The following is a 24,206-nucleotide window of genomic DNA, read 5'->3' as shown; positions in this document are numbered from 1 at the left end:
TACTTCAACAGAGCCCTGCAATGTTCTGTCCTCTACAAGCACCAGCGTTGTATTTCCAGACTGGAGCTCTGCTCTCCAGACCAGGTCTAAGATCTCAACATTCAGAAGCATATATATGGCACAGTCTTCATTCTAGAGATGGGTATGACCCTCAGACAAATGCTGTATATGAGCTTTTTTCCTACCCCATTATTTACAAAAGCTTCCATCAACACAGTTTTAATCTTGCTGCTTGTAAAAGATTTAAAGGAGGTAGCAAGTGAAGGAAGGGTCAACAAGAAGAGGAAGAACGGTTTCACAGTTAGGAAAGATCATGAATAGCAGCCTCTGGGTACTTAGACACACTCTACTTTGCCACAATGCTTTTAATATAATATTTGGTTTTATCTTTTTTTTTAATTAACATTTCCATTCAGAGTTAAATAGGTATAATGCTCATTTTGTAGGTGCCCTGCTTAGGAGATTTGTGGCCAGATTTGCAAACATGGAACACTCACAAAAGTGAGCCATGATGGTTGAGGAAAAGCTCTGAATATGTAAAGCAATAAAAAGTTATTAGTCCCTTCAATAAGTATTCCACAACTGTCTTCAAGCAAACAAAATGCATCCAACAATTTTAGCAATCATTTCTGTCTGCTTTCATTCTCCATTCTTAAAAAGGAGATAGTTGTATTCTTTCACAAATGCTGTTTCACAGATGGTTGTTTTACTGTTCTATTGTTTAAGGACAATACTTGATCTTCTATTCATCCCAAGAACAACTGAATTCACAATATCCCACGATAGGCAAAGTCTGAGTAATGCTAATGTAAACATGCACCTTCCTTGAAACCTCAATATCTCAACAGCTTAGGCTTGATCCATACTAGATCCTCTTTTTGACCACTGCTGTGCCAATCACAGCTAAAACACATTTTCTATTTCCATCCCACGCTTGGTGTGGGCTTGTCTATAAAGATTAGCTGTTGATTGCTTTTTGTTGTCTTTGTTGCATATAGCTCGGGCACTGCCATGAAAGAAATCAGTCGTGATTGCTTTCTTGGTAAGACTATTTCAGTGTCGTTACACGATAGGGGTGGAACCAATTTAACAGCTTACGGCTGCTGAAGGGCTGTCCCTGCTCCCTTGTCCTCCCTTGCCTAGTCTCACCAGCTTCCTAGAGCTGGCCCCAGTTTTCATTCTCACCTGTAGATAAACTGATAGAGCTCACCAATCCCGTGAAAAAAAACCCAGCCCAATAAAAAGCACAAATACAAAGTTTTTCACAATTTACTGATCTGAAGCAGCTCAAAGGGTCTGGTGAGTATTTGGGCTCTGAGAAGCAAAAGGGTTCTCTGAAAGGAGCAAAACCTGCCTGAGAGCAGGATCTGCCCCTGCGAGATGAGCTCTGCTGCCCGGCCTTGCCACACATGCTGGAACAGCCGAGCTCTCGCTAAATGCAAATGCCAAAATTATTTTCAGAATCTTCAAAGCCATCAAAAAAAAAAAATCACAATTTTCTACCTCATTAGAATAATCTTGAAAGAGAACAAACTGTGCAGCTTCTGGTGCACAATTACGCTGTGCCATCTTCCCCTTTTCTCTACACCCAGCTGGGCCTGGATCCTCTGGTGTTACTGCCAGCGCCGCCTGTCAGCAACGTTTGGCTGAGCTCGCCAGGCAGGGCTTCCACACCAAGAGGAAATCCTGTCTTGTGCGTTTAATTTCTCGTGGCTGACAAAAAGCTGGCGGGAATGCTGCATGCGAGTGTCTGACCTCGCTCTGTGAGAGGCGGCAGGGCTGCCTCCCTGCCCTGTAGATGATGGGGGTACGGCATTTCCTAGATGACAGAATTAAGATCACCAAATCCTGCGGCTGCAGTGAGCACATGCTTGACGTCTACTGCAGTGGACTACAGTTACCTGTGCTAACTGCCCCAAGATCTCTTTTCTATCTGGGACCTGTGGGTATCTGAAGAGGCAAGAGGGAAGGAACTGCTTGGGAGAGAAGGAACAGAGACAACAGGGGCTAAATGCTGAATGTAAGTTTGCTGAGGAGGGTGTCCTGCTCTCCCCAGATGAAAGCAGCACAGCCATGAGGCAGGAGGACGTGCGCTGGCTCTTCAAGACTCTGCTGCAGCCGTTGCTGCGCCTGCTCTGACTGCTCCTAACACCACGGCTCTTGTCCTCGCTTCTGCAGTGGTTACAGCAGGTCTAGCACTGGAGGCAATTTATTTATTTTTTTGGTAGCGTGCCAGAATTTTCCTATGGAATGAAGGCAGGAAAAAAAAGAACTAGTTCATTTTAACAGTTTATATCTCCTTCAAAGCTGAATCTAATTTAGTGGAACATAAAAAAGCACTTTGTTCTCTGATGGTGCTTCCCCTACCAAATGTCAACAGCCTACTGCAAACAATGGAAGTTTTAAGAGCTCCTTAGCGAAAGGTCACAATTTTTCTATGGAAAATGCTAGGCTGTCTAAATACAAGGGTCAACACGAAATGCCCCCAGAGTAATTTTTTTAGATCATGTATACAGGCATGTTTGTATTTTCCAGCAGACGGAGGGTCTGGCCAAATAAAACAAGATCCATGCGTAGGTCATCCACGAGGACCAACCCTCTAATCTCTAACCTTGAAGACATAAATCACTGTTCTCACAGACCTGATTCGTTCGCTCAGTGATTACGAAGACCTTCTACTTAAAACCCTGAACAGCAGCAAGCGAAATAATATCCTCAGCAGACTTCACAGCTTCTGAAGAAGCACCGCAGAACTCCATATCTCAAATGCTCCCCACCACAACTTAACAAGCTTACTAGGCAACTAAGAAGTCAGCATTCCCCATCACGTCAGGTTGTGAAAGATGCCTCCTCCATGAATGGCTCATGCACATGTCCTATTGACACATCACACACACACACACACACTTCCAGTCATGCTGTGGCATAGGAGCTATAGAATCTGATAGAATCATAGAATTACAGTCTTCTATTCCCTGGAGTGACCTTGTACCAGCTTTTTATTTTTCTGCAAATCAGGTAAATAAGAACCATCTCCTCTACAACAGCAGCAGGGGCTGTTGGAAATACTACTTTTAAGAGGCATAAAGATATTAACAGACATCAGCTATGACCAGAACCCAATTTTCTTGTTTGAACATGATGTACCTTATCAGAGATGCAAGGGCATTATGCAAGAAAGGGCATATGCATGCTCTGTGTTTCATTCCACCCAGATGACATGAAGGCAGCAGATTTTTCCAGCAGAGGCCATAACTACATTACGTATAATAAATTTGAGAGATCTGGCACCAGAGAGCTGTTGCCTTCCAAGGCACTGACAGTCTAGTAGGGCTCCTCCTGCATGCTCTGTTCCAGCTGGCCCTGCCTCCTCTCCCTGTCTAGAGCTTTCAAAATCAGCTCCAACACATGCCAGACAAATAACTTAACCCTAAAGATGCAAACAACAAGGAGCACAAGGTGAGTTCTCTAGAAATCATAGAGCAATAAAAGGTAACACGACCCACCATTCAACAACCTCACATGCCTGTAAGACAACTGTGTATGTCCAGCAGCTTTGCACTGGCCCTACAAAATTCACTTAGAGACCAGTGCAGTGAACTAGACAAGCCTTGAAGGTGCCAAACAGCCCATTCTCAAAATGTTGACATTTCAGGAAACCAACCTCCTATGCAGGAAACGTTGCAGGTCCTGAGGGGCTTGAGGTGTACGAGCAAGAGCATTTCATACGCAGGACAGGTCCATGCTGCAGAGTCCTTACCCAAGCTCCCAGCTCTATTGGATATAATGCTAGCTGCGAACAGCTGGTTCCATCATAGCGTGTATTAGTCGGTGCTTAGCTATGGCACCATGGGGTCTGCCAGAGCTACACTACTATCAGTATGTGAACTTCCTCACCTAAAGTTGGGTCACATCTCTTCAAAACAGTGGGGCCAAGCCTGCTACAGCCAATCCTTTCCAGCCGAGTGACACCAGCATGCTTTGCTAATAGGAAGATGGAAGCATCCGGGTTTTATAAACCAAAGCACTATCATAGTTTACCAACTGAACACAGTAAATGAGCACCAAGCCCTTATTAGGGTTGACCTGTTGTCCAACAAAACACAGATGTTTTCTAAGAAATCAGACTTTAAAAGGAAGCCACACAAAGAGTACAGATTTCTAACAGGATTTACTGATCACAGTCATTCTGGCAAACAAAGTGATGACGAACACAGTTTCTCGGTCATTTGTTATCCTCTGACTCACAAATAAAAGATCTTCACATAAAATAGCAAGCTGGAGGTGAACAATACCACAGGGTACCATTCCAGAGATCCTAACTCCAGGCCAGCTTCCAGGTCTACACTTCCCGCTCCTTGTTTCTGCATTGTGCCATCCCCAGAGATGTGACTGCACTGTAACGTGGTGCTGCTGCCACAGAAAAGGTACTTGGACTCGCACCCACAAAAGCAGCGCACATTCAAAGCTCAATTTGAGGAGGACTCGCACACATAGACTGAATCCATATAAAATCTGGGTTATACAAGACAACCCCAGCTAATTTCACCCAGACATTTTATGCAAGTAAATCCAGCTACACGACAGCACTGTTTCCCAAATGATGTTTGGATTGCTCTCACTTCAGGACTCTTCCAGTAGCACATGTGAAAACCTAAGCAAATCTTAAACAAAAGTGTGAACCAGCCATCGCTGCCTTCCCCTAGACGGTCACTGCAGAAGTTTCTACGTCCTGTGGCGTCAGCACGCCATTTTGACAGAGCAAGACAGACGGTACTAGAGTCACTGTCAGCTGCAGTGGCACAAGTACCCCTGAGGAGAGGCACCACTGTCCCCAGCACGGCCATGCAGACAAAGCAGGATGCTCATGCAGCTCCCAGCGCACAAGTCACTTGACTCCTGAAATCAGTGGCAAAAACACACCGGGATGAATAGCAATGCCTCTCCTAACTTGGAACGAAGTCCTGCCCCATGGCAAGGCTGGAGCTCGCTCTCATTGCAGGAAGAGCTTGGAAACAAGAATCGTCACAAAGAGGCCATCTTGTGTCAGAATGTTTGTTCTTCAGTATTGGCACATAGGACTTGTGACATGTGATCCGTGGCCAGTACTACTCAGAGATGAAAAAAACTAAAATACATCTTGATTATCCAGAAGACAGGATTTCTTCCTTCAGATTTCCAATCCACTCAGAAAGCAGAGTCCTTTCCTATTGCTATACTTCAGGCCTCACTGTATCACCACTTGCATTATGTGTTCCTTTCTCTGTCATATTAATCACCTACTTACCTTAACAACTAATGAGTCCTGTTCTGCCATTGCCAGTACTTGTGTATCATTAATTACTTGTGTATTTAAATTTATTTACTGGCAAATACAGACTTAAAATTACACCCCAAATTCTTTGAGAAAGAGCTGTAGTCCAGCTTGTTCTGCTTTAGCCTCAAACTATAGGCTCACAGAGGCGTTTTCTACTCTTGACACCAGAATGAAGCTGGATGAGAAATTATATCCACTGAGATATTTTAGGAAGTGCAGAGTGCCAAAATGTTTCCCCAGAGGTCGGCAACTACAAGGCTATAAGAGCTTCCAAAAATATCTGAGCTTCCAGAGCTGTGTCGCTTTGGTCATACAAAGCAATGGTCTACCACAAACATACACCATAAAGAACCTCGCAGCAGAGATATGAATTATGCTTAGAGAAGGAAAAGGATAACAACATTACCCACTTTAAAAAAAAAAGCTACCATCTGTCATCTTTAATAAATGAAGTTACTAATAACTTCATTATGTGAAAATTATTAAATGTGACAGAATGGTCACCTTTATACAAAAACAACTATGCATTATTATTGCTGTAGCTAGTATCACACAAAAGTTCTTTACCAGCTGCACTGATGATGTTCCCCACCAGAAGCAGTTAACAGCCCACAAGAAGTAGCCACGAAGCGAGCACCCTCTAAAAAAGGCAATGCCTCCACCTGAAGCCAGAGCTTGAGCAAATTTACATCCTGTACTGTGGTATCCCATCTTCACCTGCAATCATCAATACAGTCCTTACTTTCATCTTACACTATCTCCTTTTTTCAAAATAGTGAAAGATTCTTCAGCGAAGAGCATTTCACAATGGCGAATTCTAAGAAATGTCAATTCTGACCCCTCATACTGTTGCTCTCAAGAGATAAGAAGGATTTAGTGCACAGATACCCGTATGAGTTACCAAAACAATCCACTTGGCTTGTTTTCGTGGAGGCCATTAATGATTCAGCTTGAGAACAGATGGATTTTCCTCTTGCAGGCAGTCCAACCTGGCCTGCATCTTCCCCAGGAGACTTTGAAGCCCATCTGACTGTGAAGTCCAGAATCCACCAAAGCAGCCCTGCTAATTTTATACTGGGAGGAAAACTGCTTCTTGAAGCCTTAGAGGGAAGGACTGATGCTGTCAGCCATGGGGTACAAGCACAGACCCTATCACAGCACAAAGCTGAAAGGACTGGAAACATGTTGAGGCAACGAGCTCTTCCTCTGCACACGTAGCCCAGTAAGGAAGGGGACAGCCTACCAGCAGCTAAGGAGGACGCTACTACCATCATGTCAGAGTTCTTATACACACTAACCAAAGAATGTCCCTCAGAAAGCACATAGTAAGATTCTGAAAAGAGTTGTTAACTCGTTTTGAACACTGACAGCAACTCTCCTACTCTCTGGTAAGTTGTTCCATTGCTTAAATTAGCCTAAATGACTAGGAACTTCTCTCTTATTTCACGGTTAGTTGTGTTAAATCTCAGCTTCCCGCTGGAAAATCTTGTTACGACTGTAAACAAGACCTAAACCCCCTTATTAGTAGGTATCATCCACGCATAAGCACCTGTACAGAACAGACTCATCATCTCCCACCCTCTCTTCAATAAGCCGAGTAAAATCATGTACCCAACACCTTACACAGTTAAAAAGCAGCTCATCTTCCAAGCCTTAGATTATTTATTTTGGCTCCTAAACTGATACAGATCTGAATAAAATTATGCAGCCACAGTCTTTTCAATTTTGAACGTGAGCAACATCACATTCTTCCTTCAACCTGATGCCCCCCCTCCCTCCTTTGCGCTGTTGAAGTAACTGTCTTCAGTAATCACTAGTACTCTCCTAAATCAGTGTTTTCCAAAAAGCTTTCAATCCCACAAGCACAGCCTGCTTCCCACATACTCGGTACTCTGCACTGAGATGCACCAAGCATGATTTTATTGGATTTATTGTCAGTTAACCAGGCATTTCATGGCACTCTTAACAGTAACCTTAACTTTATCTTTCCTCCTCCTAGTTTTTTAGCTGCAAACTTTACTAAGCAAGGTTTCAATAGTAATGTCTCCATGGCTTGATATAGATACTGAAGAAGACTGCGACTGAAACAGATCCCTGAGGAAACTGACACTACAAACAGTCTTGATCACTGATGTCTCCTCAGCAACTACTACTTTTTATTATCTACCATTAAAGAAGTTTTTAATTCCTCTAACATGCTGCGTTTATTTTATTCTTTTTCTTTAAAAATTGACATTGGTCACTTGTATAAATTTGTTCAGTAATTTTCAATTGTATCAGTATTGCTTTGCATATTCTTGTCAAAATAGACACGACAGTATTTGTCTGCAAAGACATGTATTACGTTATACAAAGTCATGCTGAATAGTATTAAACCATTTCTTCAGATTCTAATGTTTTTTAATACTTTCCAATGTTATTTTTATCTTGGATCAATGTATAGACAGATATTTGTAGCTCTTTGAGTCATCCCTTTCAATTTTTTCAATAGCGAATCCTGGTGGCCAGTGCTCCAGCCTCCTGCAACAACCCAAGCTTACACAAACTGGCTAAAAATTAACATTAATGAATAAAAGAGCTTCTTTGCTTTGGTTATCATCTTTGGATGTACCTTATCTAGATCTGCTGGCTTTTAAATATTAGAGAGCACCCTCTCATCCTCCTCTGCTATATACAAAACAAGATACATTACAAATACCTCCTCTTAAATTATAAACATGGTAAGCTTGGGAGATTTGTTGTTTTGGTTTTTTTGCTGTTTGATTTTTGCTTCTTTTGTTGTTACTTGTGTTTTTCCCCCCCCAAACCACATAATTACTACCTAATTTTATATTGTACCTACCCCTAGATCTTTTCTCTTTGCATGTGAAAAAGTCATGCCTTCTCCTCCCAATTTCCATCACCAGTATCTCCATGATTAGGACATTTCCCTTCTCACCTGCTTCTTTGCTCAAGTTTGCAATTATGTTCACTGCCATTTAATTCCTCCTCTTCTTCGCCTTCCCTGCCTAATGCACAGAACACTTTGTGTTTCATTAACACAGTTGTAGTGACTGTGGAATCATGCCTTTTTGGCCACCAGTATGATTTTGCTGAATACTTCATAGCTTCCATTAACACTTCCCTTTTAAAGATACCTTCCTAGGCAGTTATCCTGCCAATTGTTTAAACTTGAAGAAACAGGCTCCTCTAAAGCTACTTACATTACTGCCTGATGCCATATTCTGTTTGCACAAAGTAAATACAGACAAATAACAATCACTGGTACCTAGGCAACTGTGGGATTTCAGGTCAGCTATTAACTCTTCCTTATCTGCTAGAACAAGGTCAACTATTGATTTATTCCACAGTGGGTGCAGAACTGTGTGCATTAAAAAATGACCTATTCCTTCTAGAAGCTTTCTGGAAGTCGCTTTATTGGCATCATGAAATGTCAAGTAAATATTACCTGTTTTAAGCAGCCTGCTTTATTTGCCTCCCTATAAGAAGCATATGCATAAGGAAGTGTTTGTTCCATTCCTGAGGATATCTCGGGGACCTGTTAGGAACAGGTGAGAGATGGTTTGAAACCCGCATAACTTGAATTTGTCAGGAAATCCTTACGTGTGCAGCTCTCACAAACGGTGAAGGTTTAGAAAGCGTTACGTAATACCCATTTAATCACACATGGGACAACGCGTCTGAAGTCCACCTCTACTCAAGTCTGGACGAAAGCATTAGCTAATGTTCTGCGCCCCAGGCCTGGGCTGACCTCTCGCATGCTGTTCCATCCTCAGGGGACTTCTCTACTCCCTCCCTCCCATCACATTTATTTCTTCCTCCACGGCTTTGCTGTCTCCCCAATTCTTCTCTTTGTACAGTAGCTTGGGAAAATCACTCCAGGCGAGGATTTTGAGTCTCTCAGACATGACGTTGAGGAGATGTGACCTGACACACAGAAGGGAGAGGGAGGAGATGGGGGTTACAGGCTAGCCACAGCTGAAGACTCAGACAACCATGAGTCCCCTGTAGGAGAAAGGGTTGGTTTCAATGAGTCACCCAAGGGAAAGCATCCCGATCCTGCAAAAGAAATAGGAGCAAGGAGGATTCAGAGAGAAACACTCTTCTGCTTGAGGCTCTGAGCATGCTGAGAGAAGCAGCACTGAAAGAAAGAGAGGGATGTGCAAGAACCATTGATTATTTCCTTGGCAAAATAGCAACGTTCTCTATTACAGGACAATGGCGCTTTTTGTTGTATGCCCTAAAAGATAAATGTTTCTCTGGTAGGCATACTTCTCAACAAGCACAGGGCCAGGTAAACTCGCAAAACGTTTTATAGGGAATATATCATTTACCCCAGCTAAAATCACACCACTGTGCTGGAACTTGACATGATGTTTAGAGGAGGAAAAAAAAATAATCAGACAACAAATAACTTCAGGAACACCAAACCCCAACTCATACATCATATTTCCCCACTGTTTCTATGTACAAGGGGCACCAAATGGGCCCAAGAAAGGATAGGAAAATCTTAATGCAAGCATTTAGGCTGCATTTTCTACAAGTCGCATCTCAGGACAGCAATTTGTTCAAATTCCCTGGGTCTCCCAATCGGCAAAGCAGAGGCAAGAGTCACCAGGACAGGTATGTTCCTGACATTTCCATCTCATCCATGTCCCCCCAACAAGGAGCACAGGGAGGAACAGCATCAGGGTGAATGAGCATGAAAGGCCAGTTGTCAAGCTGAGCACCAGTCCCAAGGGAAGGGGCAGCAACAACATGAAACAATTTACGTAAGCGATGCAGCTCCCAGGAGAGGGGAGCAGCGGTAGCACAGAGCAGAACGTGCTAAATACAGACTGTAGCAGGTGGTCCAAGAACTGGCTGTGATTTCAGCAACCGGTTTATCCAAACCGGACGGATCTGCCTACTGCAGAGCCCTGCAACCGCAAAAAGGAAGCTAAAAAACACAAAAGCAGAACAGGCATCTGAGAAGATTCAGCAATCGCAGATTGCCAGGAGATGAGTCTCACCCTGAAAACATTCCCACGGATGTCAAGAGTGTGACAGACAACACGGAAGCAAACCCAGGCCTCTTGCAACAGAATCATGGACTCATAATTTTGGCTGGCACCTACCTCCAGAGGTCATTTAGTGCAACCCCTGCTCAAAGCAAGTTTAATGAGATCTGGTTGGACAAGCTACGTCCAGTCAAGCCAAATACCATCAAGGTGGAGGTTCCACAACCTTTCTGGGCAACATGTTCCACTATTTAACCTCTCTCATAGTAAATTTAAAAAAAAAAAAATAAGTACTTTCCTGATATCTAACTGAAATTTCCCATGTTCCTACTTGTGTTTGTGGTCTCCCATCTCATCATTACACACAACCAAAAAGAATCTGGCTACAACTTTTCCATATCCTCTGACCACGTAGTTGCAGACAACAAAAATACCACCTCTTTTGCCTTCTCTTCTCAAAGATGAACAGACCGAGGTCTCAGACTCTGCTCACATGCCATGCTCTCCAGCCCCCTGACCATCTTAGTGATGCCCACTGGGCTTGCTCCAGTATTTCACTCAGATGAGGCATACTTCTTGCTCTGTAGAGCCCAAACTGGACACAGTACTCTAGATGCAGTCCAAGGACTGCTGAAGATGAGGGAGGATCACCTCCCTGGTCCTGCCAGCTACACTCACCAACACAGCCCCGCACACGTTTGGCTGCCTTTGGTGCAAGGGCACAAAGCTGCTTGTGTCTGATCTTTTACTGCAGAGCATCTCCACAGACAACGGGTCCCCAGGCTGTACTGCTGCAGGGGTTCTTCCCTTCCAGATGGAAGGCTTGAAACTTGCTCTTGGTCAGTATCTCAAGACACTTCATCAGCCCATTTCTCCAGCCTGGCCAGGTCCCTCTGAACAGCAATCCTGCCCTCTCACATTTTGACCACTTCTCTCCATTTGGTCTCACCCAGAAAGTAGCTTCTTATGGACACAAAAAGCTTCAAGAACAAAGATCTCTCACCATCTATAGCAACTGGGACTCTTGCTGAAGACTATCAGTGAAATTTTTGACATTTCTGCACCCTTCTTCTGCTCACTTTGTACTGTCCGAATTACAAACAGATAAACCCAATTTTCCTCTCATTTAGAGTTTAACAGAAGTCCATGACTTCGACACATTTACATACCGTAGCACAGCATGTGTTACAGAATGTGAGAGTGTGTGTATATGTGCACGCATACGCCCTCACACAAATGGCTCAAGAGTGGCAACAACTTGAACAGAAACTACTCCAAGACTTTGGAGGAGCAGCTGGCCGTGCAGTCAGGACCAAGGTATACTTGGTTCTAATTCAAAGTTTGGTAGCAAGAGGAACCTTAGCTTTGGTTTTCCCTGACTTAAATCTTCTGCACTGCATCTTAAGCAGGCAGCAGTATTTAAAGTCTGTTAACTTTATACGTAATAAGAAATATTTCTGAAGACTCTAAAACATCCCATCAACCAAGGATGTTACCATCCTATCTATGAGACAAGGATTCCTGATGACGATGATATATGCATAACCTCACCTGAAGATTAGGTCATGAAGCATCTACATCATTTATCTGTGTCTCCACACAGAATGAGTCACTTCCTATACTCATGTGAACAAACTCCACCTCAGAGCACTTATAAATTGAGATTGATGAACAGCATATAAATATTAGGGAAGACAAGACTATTTGGGTCAAAAGAAACAGAATGTATATCATACACAATGTAAAATACCATCTGACTTGCACTAGCTTTTCCACATGCAAAAGCTAGTCGGCCAATTCCTTGCAGTCATTTTTCATCACAGAAGTGGATCATGAGGAAAGGCATAAATATTTCAACAAGTTTCTAAGCAACTAAAAAACAGTGCTTTGCAAGGAATACATTAAGTCAATGTTTAATCCTAGTCTTCACTGGGAAATAAGGTGAAGTTTTGCGTTGTGGGGTTTTGGTTTTTTCCAAACCAATTGTTAGGTTGCACTCCACATCTTGATATGACCCACACAGTTACACAGTTTTCATCTGTATTTTGCAGTTGAGGTAAACACTACCAGTTGTCCTAGGCCCTGGCAAGTATTTTACAGTGTACAGACTAAATTGAGGAGAAAGGTTTTATCCTTCATGGGAGTATGCTAACACCATGTGGCCCACCTGTGGGGAAGGAGAATGTGTCATGCCTTAAAAGGTGCTGGTAACTTACCCCAAACATCTGCCGAAGGTCAGGATCTCGAAAACGGAAGGGAATGTTAGACACATGAAGTCGTTTTGGAGTGGATTTGCTCTCGGTACTCTCACTGTTCTGCGTTTGTGATTGCTGTCCATCTGTCTGTGCCCCTCCTTCTGTCTGCTGAAATCAGAAAGACAAAAAATGCGAGAATGAATAGAAACCTCACAAACTCCTTTCACGTGCTTTGTCTCTCTCTTTTTAGGTATTACTACTGCACTTGCAATTGCAGTATCTGAGCACTTGATCATTTTGATAAAGCCAGTAATGTTTAACAATCGATCTCTTGTTTTTCGCCTCCTTTTCCATGAGTAAATCGTAATCAGATCTTAGTCTCCCTCCCCTCAGATCCCCTTCTAGCTTAGTAGATTTCCTTTGGTTTCCTCAAACTGCTCCTCTCTTTTCCCCTGTTCTTCCTCCCTTCAGCTGCCACCATATGAAAGCTCTAACGAAGAGGCGGATCTTTCATATCCTGAAGCTGGGAGGTGGTACCGCCACTCTAATCTCATGTGGCAGGATGTTCACGCAATCATCAAAATCCCACAGCTGAAGTGGCAGCTCTTCACCGGGCCAATACTAGAAATGCATCCCCAGGCAAAACGGCATCTGTTCTGTCAAGCTCCCTTCAGAGAAACACTACCCCAAAAGAAGATCTATAATTAAATGGTAAAATCCATACGTGAACAGCTTATGGATGTCTTTGATTAACTTCTCTTGTACATTTAAAGTCGGCCCAGGGACATGGGACAGTCATTACTACTGCAGGGTTTATAAAAACTCCAAGTGCTACTTTGTGGTACCAATCTCGTAGCTAAAACAAGGGTCAATCATAGCTAAAACAAGAGTCAATCTCATAGCTAAAACAAGCGTTCCCCAAGCATTGCCAACAAAGCCAGGTCAAGGGGTGGGCCCGGGACAGAGCAATAAGGGCGACATGTGCCAGAGAGGAGATCTAACACCTCCCTCCTCTCCAAGATGATGGCAAGGAAAGGAAGAGAACCTCAGCCACTTGTGTTGGACTAAAAAGTGGTAAAATTTGAGCACAGCACGAAATATAAAGGCAAGACTCCTTCACGAAATGGCTTGATGAGAAAATGGTAGTTTTTACCACTGAGGTCACAAAAAAGTGACCTAAAAAACTCAGAGCTACAGAACAAAGCAGACTACAATTTCATCAGTTTTACTGCTCTGTCCCTTTCCAAGGCAAGTGTTGACAGACCAAGGTATTCAAAAAGCACCCACCAGCTCACTCCATCTCCTCCTCCTTGCCTCAGCCTCCTAGGAGACATGCTTTGACTACCGGTGTTATGCACGTTTAGGTGCCATTTAATTTCTTTAGATGCCAATCTGACCTGTTCTTTAACCCATCAAGTGAAAAAAAGTTTTATGAGAGGGCAAGGACCATGTAATTGCTAGCCAGCCTTTTTTAGGCACCTTCAAGAACACACATTGGCCTTAACCCAAGATTTAAGAGTGGGGCTTTTATTGGTTTTGAATCTTTTTTTTTTTCCCCCTGTTTGAAATACACAATTTATGTACCACAGAGGAAAGGAATCAGCCCACATTGACTGCCCAACTACTCTCTGGACTTGGTGGACTGCTCTCAATATCATTCAGTATATAAGACTCAATAAATATTTGGAAAGAAACATCTATCCATAGATGAACTAAACCAGTGACATTAAGAGAGCTGCTTCTGGACAGAAATGTCTCTTACAGACACGACCTTGAACTTAAATACTGGTTGCAAAGAACTAACAAGAGCAAGCAAACAGTAAGAACTGGGGTCTTTGTCATGCAGAGCAGAGCAGTGGCAGCTTTCCATCTTATTGCGGTAGGGCTGTGCAGGCAGCACAAAACACGTTTGATCTGGTTAATACAAACTAAGCCACGACAGGAAGAACGGCAACACTGTCCTGCAAGTCCCTCTGCCCGCTAGAGCCACGCAAGTCTCAGCATTTTTACTTGGCTAAGACTCATCCGTACCCCAGAACAACCTTTGAAACTTCCACTTGATTCAGATTTTAAAAGATGCCTCCCCCTCCCCAAGTTCCTTATTTTCTCCTATTCTCACCCCCATGACAAAATCCATCTCCAAACACACAGAGAGTACACCCTAGGGGAAGAATCGATGCAGCTGGCTTACGATTAAATCACGCTATGCTATTTGGTGGCTTTATTTTTATGACTCCATCAGAGTCCTTTGCTCCTCAGGGCAAATCTGTCCAAGAAGGACAAAAACATAGGGGTAGCCCATCCATCACCACCGCACACAACGTCCGCAAGTGAGTGCTCCAAAATAACTCCCCCAAATCTGCTAAAAGGGATCTCTGTAATCCATTTTGGAGCCCTGCTACTGCAATTTGCCAAATTCCATGTTTTCTGTGGCTCTGTGTGGGACTGGCAAGTGAGCAAACACCCATGCAACACAGGTGCATCCTCAAGCACCCACTACTGCAGCTTCTGCAGTGTGAATGAGCAAAGGCACAGAGGCTGAACAGTGATGATAAGAATGTTCCAGTCTTTAAACTCAAATATAGGTTGCACAGTGCTGGATTTGCTGCTTCGCCAGGGGAGGAAGCCAGGAGGTCGTTTGCACTCCTCTCCCATCCATTTGTTCGCAGGCAGAGGGCACAACTCCTTTCTTATCAAGGGTGCAATGTATCATGTACAGCGGCCGCCTCAAAACCACTCACAGCTGTTCCTGCATATGGCAGAGAGCTGGCCCTACACATGAGTCATTCTGAAGCACGTGTGACCGTGTGCAGTAAGACAAAGGCTTCAAAGAGGAGAAACAATAGAAGGAACAGAGGATGTCGGTCCACTCTTACCTTTTTGACTACACTTAGAGTCCCCAAATGTTTTTCAGGCTTTCACACATCCTGATTTTTCAGCAGTCGTTTAACATTAAATATCTCCTCTCTCTGGATGCTCTAAGCTCCCTCATTTTTATCATTTGTGGCCCTAAGGTAAGATTTGAACTTTCAGCCACTGTAACATTATCTCAATACATTTGTCTACTGCCACACATTCAGCTACAACAGAAATGAAAGAGAAATAGTCCCCTCAGATCTTGCGCTTTTTTGCCTTTTTTTTCCCTTTCTTTTCCTTCTACAGTTATTCCTTGTCTTAATTCATTAGGAAGGAGATGAAAGGAAGGGCCTGGAGCCTGTTCTCAGGCAGCACATAATGGAGACTGGCAACAGCATTACCCTGACCAAGCCAGATGATAAAAGCCTGCATTTCACCGAGCACCCATTCCCCGCCCTGACTCCTTCCCTACCTCTAGTTTCAGCTCCTTCCTTCTGGCCTCACATCAGCACTACACAGCAAAAAACTGGCCCTCTTCCTTCACTACAGACAGCGATTCAGCTTGGAAGGGAGCTGATACACATTCCCTAGGTCTCAAAGCTTCTCATCAGGCAACACGGAGACTCACTGGGGCAAAGATCCTGCATTTAGAAACAGCGTCGGGTCCCCACCTTACCTCCTCAACATATACTTACGCAGGTGACAATGCCACTCATGCCTGCACAGCTCTGCTCAAGGTCACCGAGAAATGCATCAGAGCTCGAGAAGCGCACGCTACGTGCTTCATGTTTAACTACGTGCTGCCTGTGCCCCAGTGCCAGCTCCTTTCTTACATCCGCTCAGCAGTAGGGAAACCCCAAGAAAGAAGGGGCAGCTGCAAAGAGAAGCGTGGATGCACACACGTGCATGTAGGCACGTAAAAGGGGAGAAGAACGCCCCTACAGCCATCTTCCCACTTCTTGACCACTCTTCCAGCTGGTGAATAAGCAACTGCTGAGGATTTCTCCTCGACGGGAGGAAGGCGGGGGCTCCAGCACCGCGTGCGGAGCTCCAAGCAGATCTCCATCTGCATGGCCAGACAGAGGGCTACCTCCCCGACGAGCCAGACAAATACCAATGCGACAGGCCAGCACAGAGACTATTAATACCCGGCACATTCTGTTACCATCTCCACTTGCTTCCAGAACTGGAAGCGCTTCAGGTCCAAGTTATAGGAAAGCAAAAAACAACCCCCCGTCCTCTCCCCCAGGAAGCAGGCGGTCCAAAATGTTGTGAATCATAATGAGGAGGTTAAGAGCTATAAATCACTGCAAAGAAAATATTTACAAAATACAAACTGTAACTAATAACTATATTTAAAAGGGGACTTGGGTGGCTTACAAAATCTGGGAGACAGACTGTGCTCACTCCACTGCTTCTAGACCAGTCTAGGAACGAAAACAAAACAAAAAAAAAAAACCCAAACAAAACAAAACCCACAAAAGACCTTGTTTGGATCAAGATCTTGTGGAACTATGTGGAGATAAAGACTGAAAGCTATGACTGGCAGAAGGCAATCTTCCCACTGTAAAGGAAAGCGCAGATGATGTGGGAAGATCTCTGCAATTTCTAGTGAAAAATCCACAACAAAACAGTCGCTCACCAATAAACAGATACCCACTGAGTAGGTTTGGTGGAATAACAAGTGAAGAATTAGGCGCTAGACACAAAACCCCTCTCCTGTCCCACCACACTCTACCAGAGTAGGACTGAGGTCCTACACACGCAACTGCGCGGGAGCTTCCGCTGCTTACATGACAGTTGTACAGCACACAGAAGGCCACAGGGCTAATCATCACCTTTCAACAGCAGCAAATACAATTTTAGAATTATATCCATGCACTTGATCTTTCAGGGATGACAGCAGCATTTTATATTTAAAAATATATAAATAAATGGGCTACACTGCAGGCACAGTTAACAACATGCCCAAGTACTTCGTATGGCAAAAAACGGACAAAAAAAATGCTAGGGACACACCTATTTTCAGCACAGTGAGATTAATTCAGGGCATGTTTTTTCTGACTGCTAGTTACCTGTTTTCAGACATAATGAAGCTGAAGCAATGTTGTTCACTTTCCTCATTAAATAAAGATATACCTTGCCTGAAGTCAGAACACAAACCTAAAATAGGAAAGCACATAGGAAGGTTTGCTGCCAATCCTGCACAATGAAGACATCTCCGATATGTTAGGAAACATTTTCCATGTCATGATGTTTAAAATTACTTTGTTCTTCTGAGCAGTATTTTTTTTAATAGGATCCTTTGGTGCTTTTTTTCATTTCCTTATTTCACACACACACACACACTTCCAATGAAGTGGTGAAACGAAGTCACCTGCAAGGCCTGCTCTGCTGGTCACAATGTTAAAACCCTTTGTAAGCAATTCCACCCTATTCCTCACAAAACAGCGATGTCCTGACAAGGTGAAGGAGGCAGCAAGACTTCCCGAGCCAGTGCTCACCCCTGGACCATTGACAGTGAGAGAAGAACAGCCACACAGTGACACAGATCCGTCCAGCCCACCGTCTTCTTTCTGACAGCAGCCAAATTCCTGCCATCTGTGGAAGAATGTAAGAGTAGGGCAAACGTTTGGTGATATTTTTTTTCCAGCACAGCCCCCAGCAAACTGAGCCAGTTGATATTTCAACTTCCAAAGCAACCCATGGACATGGGTTCTGACGCTAAACTCTTCATTATACAGAGAGAACAAGAAACAAAAATCTGTTAAATTTTTTCATACGTGGCACCTGATTACTTCCTGCATGCATCCCAGTAAGCGAAAAGAGAAAAGTTGCCTATTTTACTTCCCATCCATTCAATATTTTACATACTTTTCATATGCCTTCATTCCTGTCAGCTCTTTTCATACGTGAATATTTCCTTTCTTCTCATAAAGGACCTGCTACTTTCCTTTCATCACCACTATTATCCTTCCCTGTACTACCACTACATCTGCTATAACATTTGAGGAATATGCAGCAGTACCACAGTTGCAAACTCTAACATAATGATATTTGCTGATTTATTTCCTATTTCTCTTTCAAAACAATTTTTAAATCTGCTTCACTAGACACAAGTCTACAAGTGCTGACAATAATCTCCCTCATATTCAAAGCAATTCCTGATGTTACATCTCCAAGTTCGCTACCTCAAGACAGCAATTTCCAGGCCGAGGTGGCCAAACAATCAGCAGCTAAGTAAGCAGACTTGAAGCTAGATCTTCCTCATGTCTACCTGCTCAGCAGTATCGAAAGATAAGTGAGGACATTCATTAAACGTACGCTTCACCTGGAACACCTCACATGAGCAATTGCTTTAATTACTAAAGTGATGAAAAATAATTACTAAGGAAAATTCAGCAATCTCAGACTAGGCAAGAAATACCCAAGGGAAAGTCATCATTATAATATTATCCATGTGTTACAAAAGTCAAGAAACCCTTAGTGCCGTTGGCTCCCTTCTTTCCAACATGCTGCTAGCTGTGTGGGGCAGAGCCAGATGACCGAGCAGCTTCCCTATCTTGCTTCTGAACACGGTACCCAGGGGTCCCCACCACAGATGTGTCTCCTTTAAGAAATCAGAGAGTCAGTATCCCTTTATGGTATACAGCACATTAGTTAAACGTGTTTCAGTATGGCACATTCGCTCTGTAATTAAATAATGCTTTATATTGGTTCATGACAACGTAACACCAAGGCGACAGCACCTGCCATTTCCAGGCAAAGTAATTTGCATAAACTTATTCCTCTACTTCCATACCTCCAGCTGCATTCCGTAATTTATACAGACGCACAAATTCTTCCCTCTGACATTAACAAGAGAAACGAGTTGAATAATCAGCTCACAGTATTAAGTGCATTGCATTTACTACGAAGCAAGCTTTTTTAGTTCAGCGGATGATTAATCTTCCCCTCCGCGGGTAGAGTACCGGGAGATGCAGAGAGCTGACAACTGCTCTCGGCTCCTGGCCATGCACTCCATACGCTTACCTTGCAACAACAGCATTTGCTGGATCCCTCCAAGAGCTGCTCTAATTCATTAACCCGGCAAAAGAACTGGACAGCTTTCTGCCAGGTCAGTGAATTAAAGTGGCTCACGTAAGGGATGCCAGAGCCAGTAAAGAGGAGTGGGAGTTTGCGCTTGGAGCCAGACCTCTCCTTTCTGACAGCAGCGAATCTTTAGATCACCTCGGCTGCCAGAGGTACCACCGCCTAATTAGCATCTCCGCTTGCAGCTATCGAGGCTGGAGGTCTCCGCTAGGGACAAGTCTGCTAATGTAAACCAAGAGAGGGAATGGGGAAGAAAGCAGGTGGCTCCGCACCATAAGAAGGGAAATGCAGAGCGTCAACAGTCTAAGGGACAGGCTGCAACAGGCAGACCAAAGAGGCCAAATATGGTCGGGTACCTCAGCCTATTTTTAAACTCGGTCTTTCAGCTGTTCTTTGGGACAGTGTAAAGAAAAAGGACAGATGCTTGGAGATGAAGACCAGGAGACCCACATGCCAGGCACGAAACAAAGGCCCACAGATGAGGCCTGATCCTAAAATAAATTTAAAAGAAAAGATTCCAAAATACTAAGCTGTTTGTATTACACCACCTATTGTGCCAATTTCTTTTCCATGCCTCTGCTCTGAGAGCTTTGAATGCTTTCCACGACAGTCAGACCTCCAGAACTAAGCTTATCCTTAGCTGATGACACCAACAAGTCATTCCCCTTTGCTCAGGGCTTTTAGACTGTGTAGGAAGGCATGGACTTTGACTCTCAAAGTTTATTTTACTTAAGTTCATTGCTGATGTTTGACCTCGGGCTTTCAGACCGTGGTATATTAACTCAGACACCACTATTAATCTCAAATCATTCAGTTTGACTTGCCCATCAGAATCTGCCAAGTTTCTATGAAAAGGTGCTCCCACCCAGTGTGTTAGAGACTCCATTATGGACTCTGTCACATTGCTGCAAAACATGTTACCAATCAGTTGAACCTCCTCTTTCCATGAGGGACCTTTAAGCCACCCCAAATTCTCTGTTACTTTTGCCATTAAAAAAAGCAGGAAAGCCCCATCATCTGAGCACAGCTTTCACTAGCTCACCCTGTCCTGCCAACTGGACCAAATACAGCCCTTGTTCTTAAAAGCTAGGAGAGACCTTATCTGTCTGGCTGAAGGAATTTCTGAATCATCCCATGGGAGCACAGGCTTCTAGTCAGCAGCTAAAAAATCCACCAGCTGTTCGGCCTGGGATATCGCCTTCACGCACACGACAGCAGCTGCGCTTGTCAGTTGCAATAAGGGGAGGGAAGGATCATACATCACCTGCAATGACTTTTTTCTCTATTAAAGTTAGCACTGTTGTTTGAGCAAGACAACCGAATGATGAAAGGAAAAGATGCCTTAAAGCATAGCAGTCTAGTCCACGTGGACTGAACACGTATGTCAAACACATAATAACCAGCATATGTGATGGACAAGATGTTTGATGTTAGCTGTCCATGTTGAAGGTGAAACAACCAACCTGTTCTGCTGTATTTTAATAGCATGCTTTATACTGTGAGTAACTATTGAGCCTTCTTCCTCTCCCTAGTTCCTACATCATTAATCAGCATACTGAGAAGGAGAAAAGTTACAAGCAATTACATCCCAAGGCAGTCCACAGAACCAAAATAACTTCATACAGAAGTAGTCCTAGTCAGAAAGACAAAAGACCTCGGAAGATCCAGGACCTCACACACGTGAAAGGCCCTTGGCTGAGGTGCCTTCCCCCTCCCCCTGGATTTCTTCATGTGCCACCATCTGGGATCCTCTGGGTTTGATGAGTCCCAGCCACAGCAGTAGCAACACGCTAGTCTGCACCCTGGCGCCTTCCCAGCGACCCACGGTCTGCAAGCCCGACTCCGCACACTCAGCTCATGCACCTTTAGCCACATCAAATGGTCAGGCCAGACATGCCCAACTGCTTTGCGCAGCCAGCTATGAGCCTTACATGTTATTCAGCCTGTTTCTTGGATAACCCCTGCCAGTCAGGCTCCCTCTGCAGCCTCCTGGCAACACTCACTGCCACCCAGCAGTCTCCCAGCAACGCTTCCTCCCCCACAGACTGGCTCCCGGTCCCTCCTCGCAAGCTAGCCAGCCTCAACTCGCGCCGTGGGCTCCTCCGAGCCAGCATCAGTTGACGAAACACAGAGCTTGGCCCTGCAGCACCACAGAGATGGCTCCTAATATGGAAAAGGAGCAGGAGGGTTGGCAGGAGCTTAGATCACCAAGGTCAAGGCTCGCATCATTTCCATTAACAAGAAACGCTCTTAAGTTCTGGGCAAGGATGGGAACGGCAAAAACACATGGGGAAAGCCACTGCCCTGATTTATTCCATTTCCAGCCTTCCCATCCAACTGGCAGTGCTTGAGACAGCTCTTTGCTGGAGATGGGAAGCCCAGATCTTATGGGTTGGAACAACACAGGCCAACGTGGTACTAAAATGACAACCTGCGTTTCCACACACTGCACCAACTCTTTTATTTCCAGCCTGTTCTCATCTACATTTGTGTCTGCTCAGTAAAGCACCTCAAGTTCCTTTGGTGTTTTACAGTTTTGTACTCTTTCTCTTCTTCAAGATGCTGAAGTCGTGGCATTCCCAGGATGAACTCAAAGATATCTCCTCAAAGTCACAGCCAACAGCATCAACCGTTGCAGCCACTGCCCGCTGCAGAAGGAGCAGAGGTTCACGCCAGGGACCACGCACATTCGAGCTGGCACTATCAGTTCTTCCAGTCATTGGCAATAAATTCACTCCATGCTTACAGAGGGGAAAAATAATCTCTACAAGCCAAACACCCAACTACAAGTAAAACCAAAAGCATTTAACAGATTAAATCCACCCCTGAGCACCAAAAGCTCTCACCATAAGGCTCTTTATTAGGAAGTTAAGTCTTAACAAGTGGCTTAAGGAGTGGATAAAGCTTTTCCTGGGATAAGCTGCCAGCATGTTGCCCAGTGCCAGTTCCAGGCCACAGGAAGAAGAAAGCAAAAGAAACATAAGAAAATGAAAATCTTTGTTTGGCAAATGGATGCTCGGGATCTGAGAGGAGCTCGCCTATCTTTGCATTCTGAAGTTCCCTGCTATCTTCAGAAAGCAAAAAGAAAAACTATTTTTCTACTCTTCTAGCTTTCTGAAAACAAAACCACGTTGAGACTGCACCTACGATCCTCACCTCAATCCTTTGTATGCCAACCTTCCAGAATTTGCCTCCATCAAATTCATTTGAACATTTGCCAATTAATACAAGGTAATTAACACTTTTGTAAAGGACTGTCTTCACACAATGCCACCATGGTTAAAACATCGCAAACCCAAGCACTACTGCTCTTTGCAGACCTATTTATGAGGGAAAGACAGAAATCTGGTAATGGAAGGTCAGGAGCCACATTTTGCTTATGATTCTCTCCTTCTCAAGCCTACTACTGATTTGCCATAGAGAATCATAGAATGTCAGGGGTTGGAAGGGACCTCTAGAGATCATCTAGTCCAACCCCCCTGCCAGAGCAGGATCCCCTAGGGCAGCCACACAGGAACGCATCCAGGTAGGTTTTGAAAGTCTCCAGAGAAGGAGACTCCACAACCTAAGAAAGAGTCAGCAATCTAATCAAGGGCTGCTTTTCCCCAAAGCACCATGCTGCTCTCCTGCTCTGCACCCCTCCGCACTTACTGCAAGAGATCCGTTCTGCGTGCTGGCCGTGTTCGTGCTCTGCTCTCCATGCGGCTGCGTGCTTCCGTAGAGCGTCAGATTGTGCTCGCTGGTCTGGCCTGCATAGTCCTGAGTGTGTGGCACCCCGTACTCTGTGGGAATCCCGTTCTGTGGGGGTGGCGGAAATGGGATTGTGGTGAATGGCTGCACCATTGCATCAGGAGTTGCTGCTGGCTCCTGGTTACCCTGGAGAAAGAGAAAAGGAGGGAAAATAGCTTTATACTACAGAAGACAGACCAAAACATCAGCACAAGAAATGATAAACACCCACACACCCACGCATGTTCATGTGAATATCCCACCCAGCACCAGCATAACATTGCACAGTCTTCTAGTATCTCCTCTATCAAAACGAGTACGCCGCGCCGCTCTGAGCCACAACAGTTTTCTTAAATATTTTTGAGGCAACTGTCTTGCTACCAGGTGGCACATGGAAAACAAATTACAGGGCTTGCAAATTGCATACCCCTGTAATCTCACACAAGGTTTTACGCACAGTAAGGCATTACTTTGGAAAGGCGGAGAGGTGCTGAAACACTGGAATGAAGAAACACAGTCAGAAGAACAAGGTTCTTCAATATGCCTAGAAGTACCATATCTGGGTCCACCTCCTCATGGCTCTCCTCACAAGTGAGCATATTGTGTGGTTCAGAGCACTCTTTGACACTCCCGACTTCTTCTCACGCTTTTCTCAGCGAGAGAAAAGAAGTACCTATTTTAAAATCAATCTGTGCAGCAGCCCCCTCCTTTGCTCTGGCAGCTGGAGTATCCCATTTGCCTTGTGCTGAGCGTGCAGAAGACACCAAAGACTTGTGGGACTTGAGCTGAGAACACAAGCCTGGAGCATGCTCACTCTCTCCCAAGCCCTGAGCATCGCTGGGATCACAGCAGGCATTAATTACCCACTCCTCCCCGACCTTAGGGTATCCCACAGAGACCTCTACCTAGGGCAATAGACTTTTTTTGCAGCTTTTAGCACTGCCTTAGATGTTGTTTACACCAACCAGATGACTCAGAAACAGACAGCTGACCATGCCAAAGATATCCCCAAAAGAC

The 24,206-nt window shown here is 44.3% G+C and overlaps 1 protein-coding gene across 3 annotated transcripts in view; it reads right to left on the bottom strand.

The window, feature by feature from the left end:
• RBFOX2 (RNA binding protein, fox-1 homolog (C. elegans) 2) overlaps positions 1-23,333 on the bottom strand; it is a 55,766-nt gene extending 32,433 nt beyond the window's left edge. For 2 of the 3 annotated variants that reach the window (XM_009864800.1, XM_009864801.1), the window contains exons 1-2: positions 23,112-23,333; positions 12,534-12,680 (exon numbers count right to left, since the gene is read on the bottom strand). In XM_009864800.1, the coding sequence (XP_009863102.1) occupies positions 12,534-12,680; positions 23,112-23,303 (339 nt within the window). In that variant the 5' untranslated portion in view covers positions 23,304-23,333. Of the gene's footprint in view, positions 1-12,533; positions 12,681-21,798; positions 21,817-23,111 lie in introns of all 3 variants that reach the window. The other variant, XM_009864802.1, reaches the window with a different exon arrangement.
• Between the last annotated feature and the right edge of the window lie 873 nt (positions 23,334-24,206).

The sequence above is a fragment of the Apaloderma vittatum genome, unplaced genomic scaffold (genome assembly GCF_000703405.1).
Source record: "Apaloderma vittatum isolate BGI_N311 unplaced genomic scaffold, ASM70340v1 scaffold432, whole genome shotgun sequence".
Lineage (NCBI taxonomy): Eukaryota > Metazoa > Chordata > Aves > Trogoniformes > Trogonidae > Apaloderma > Apaloderma vittatum.
Note: the sequence above shows the minus strand (reverse complement) of the source record. Positions and strands in the feature narration are given on the sequence as shown.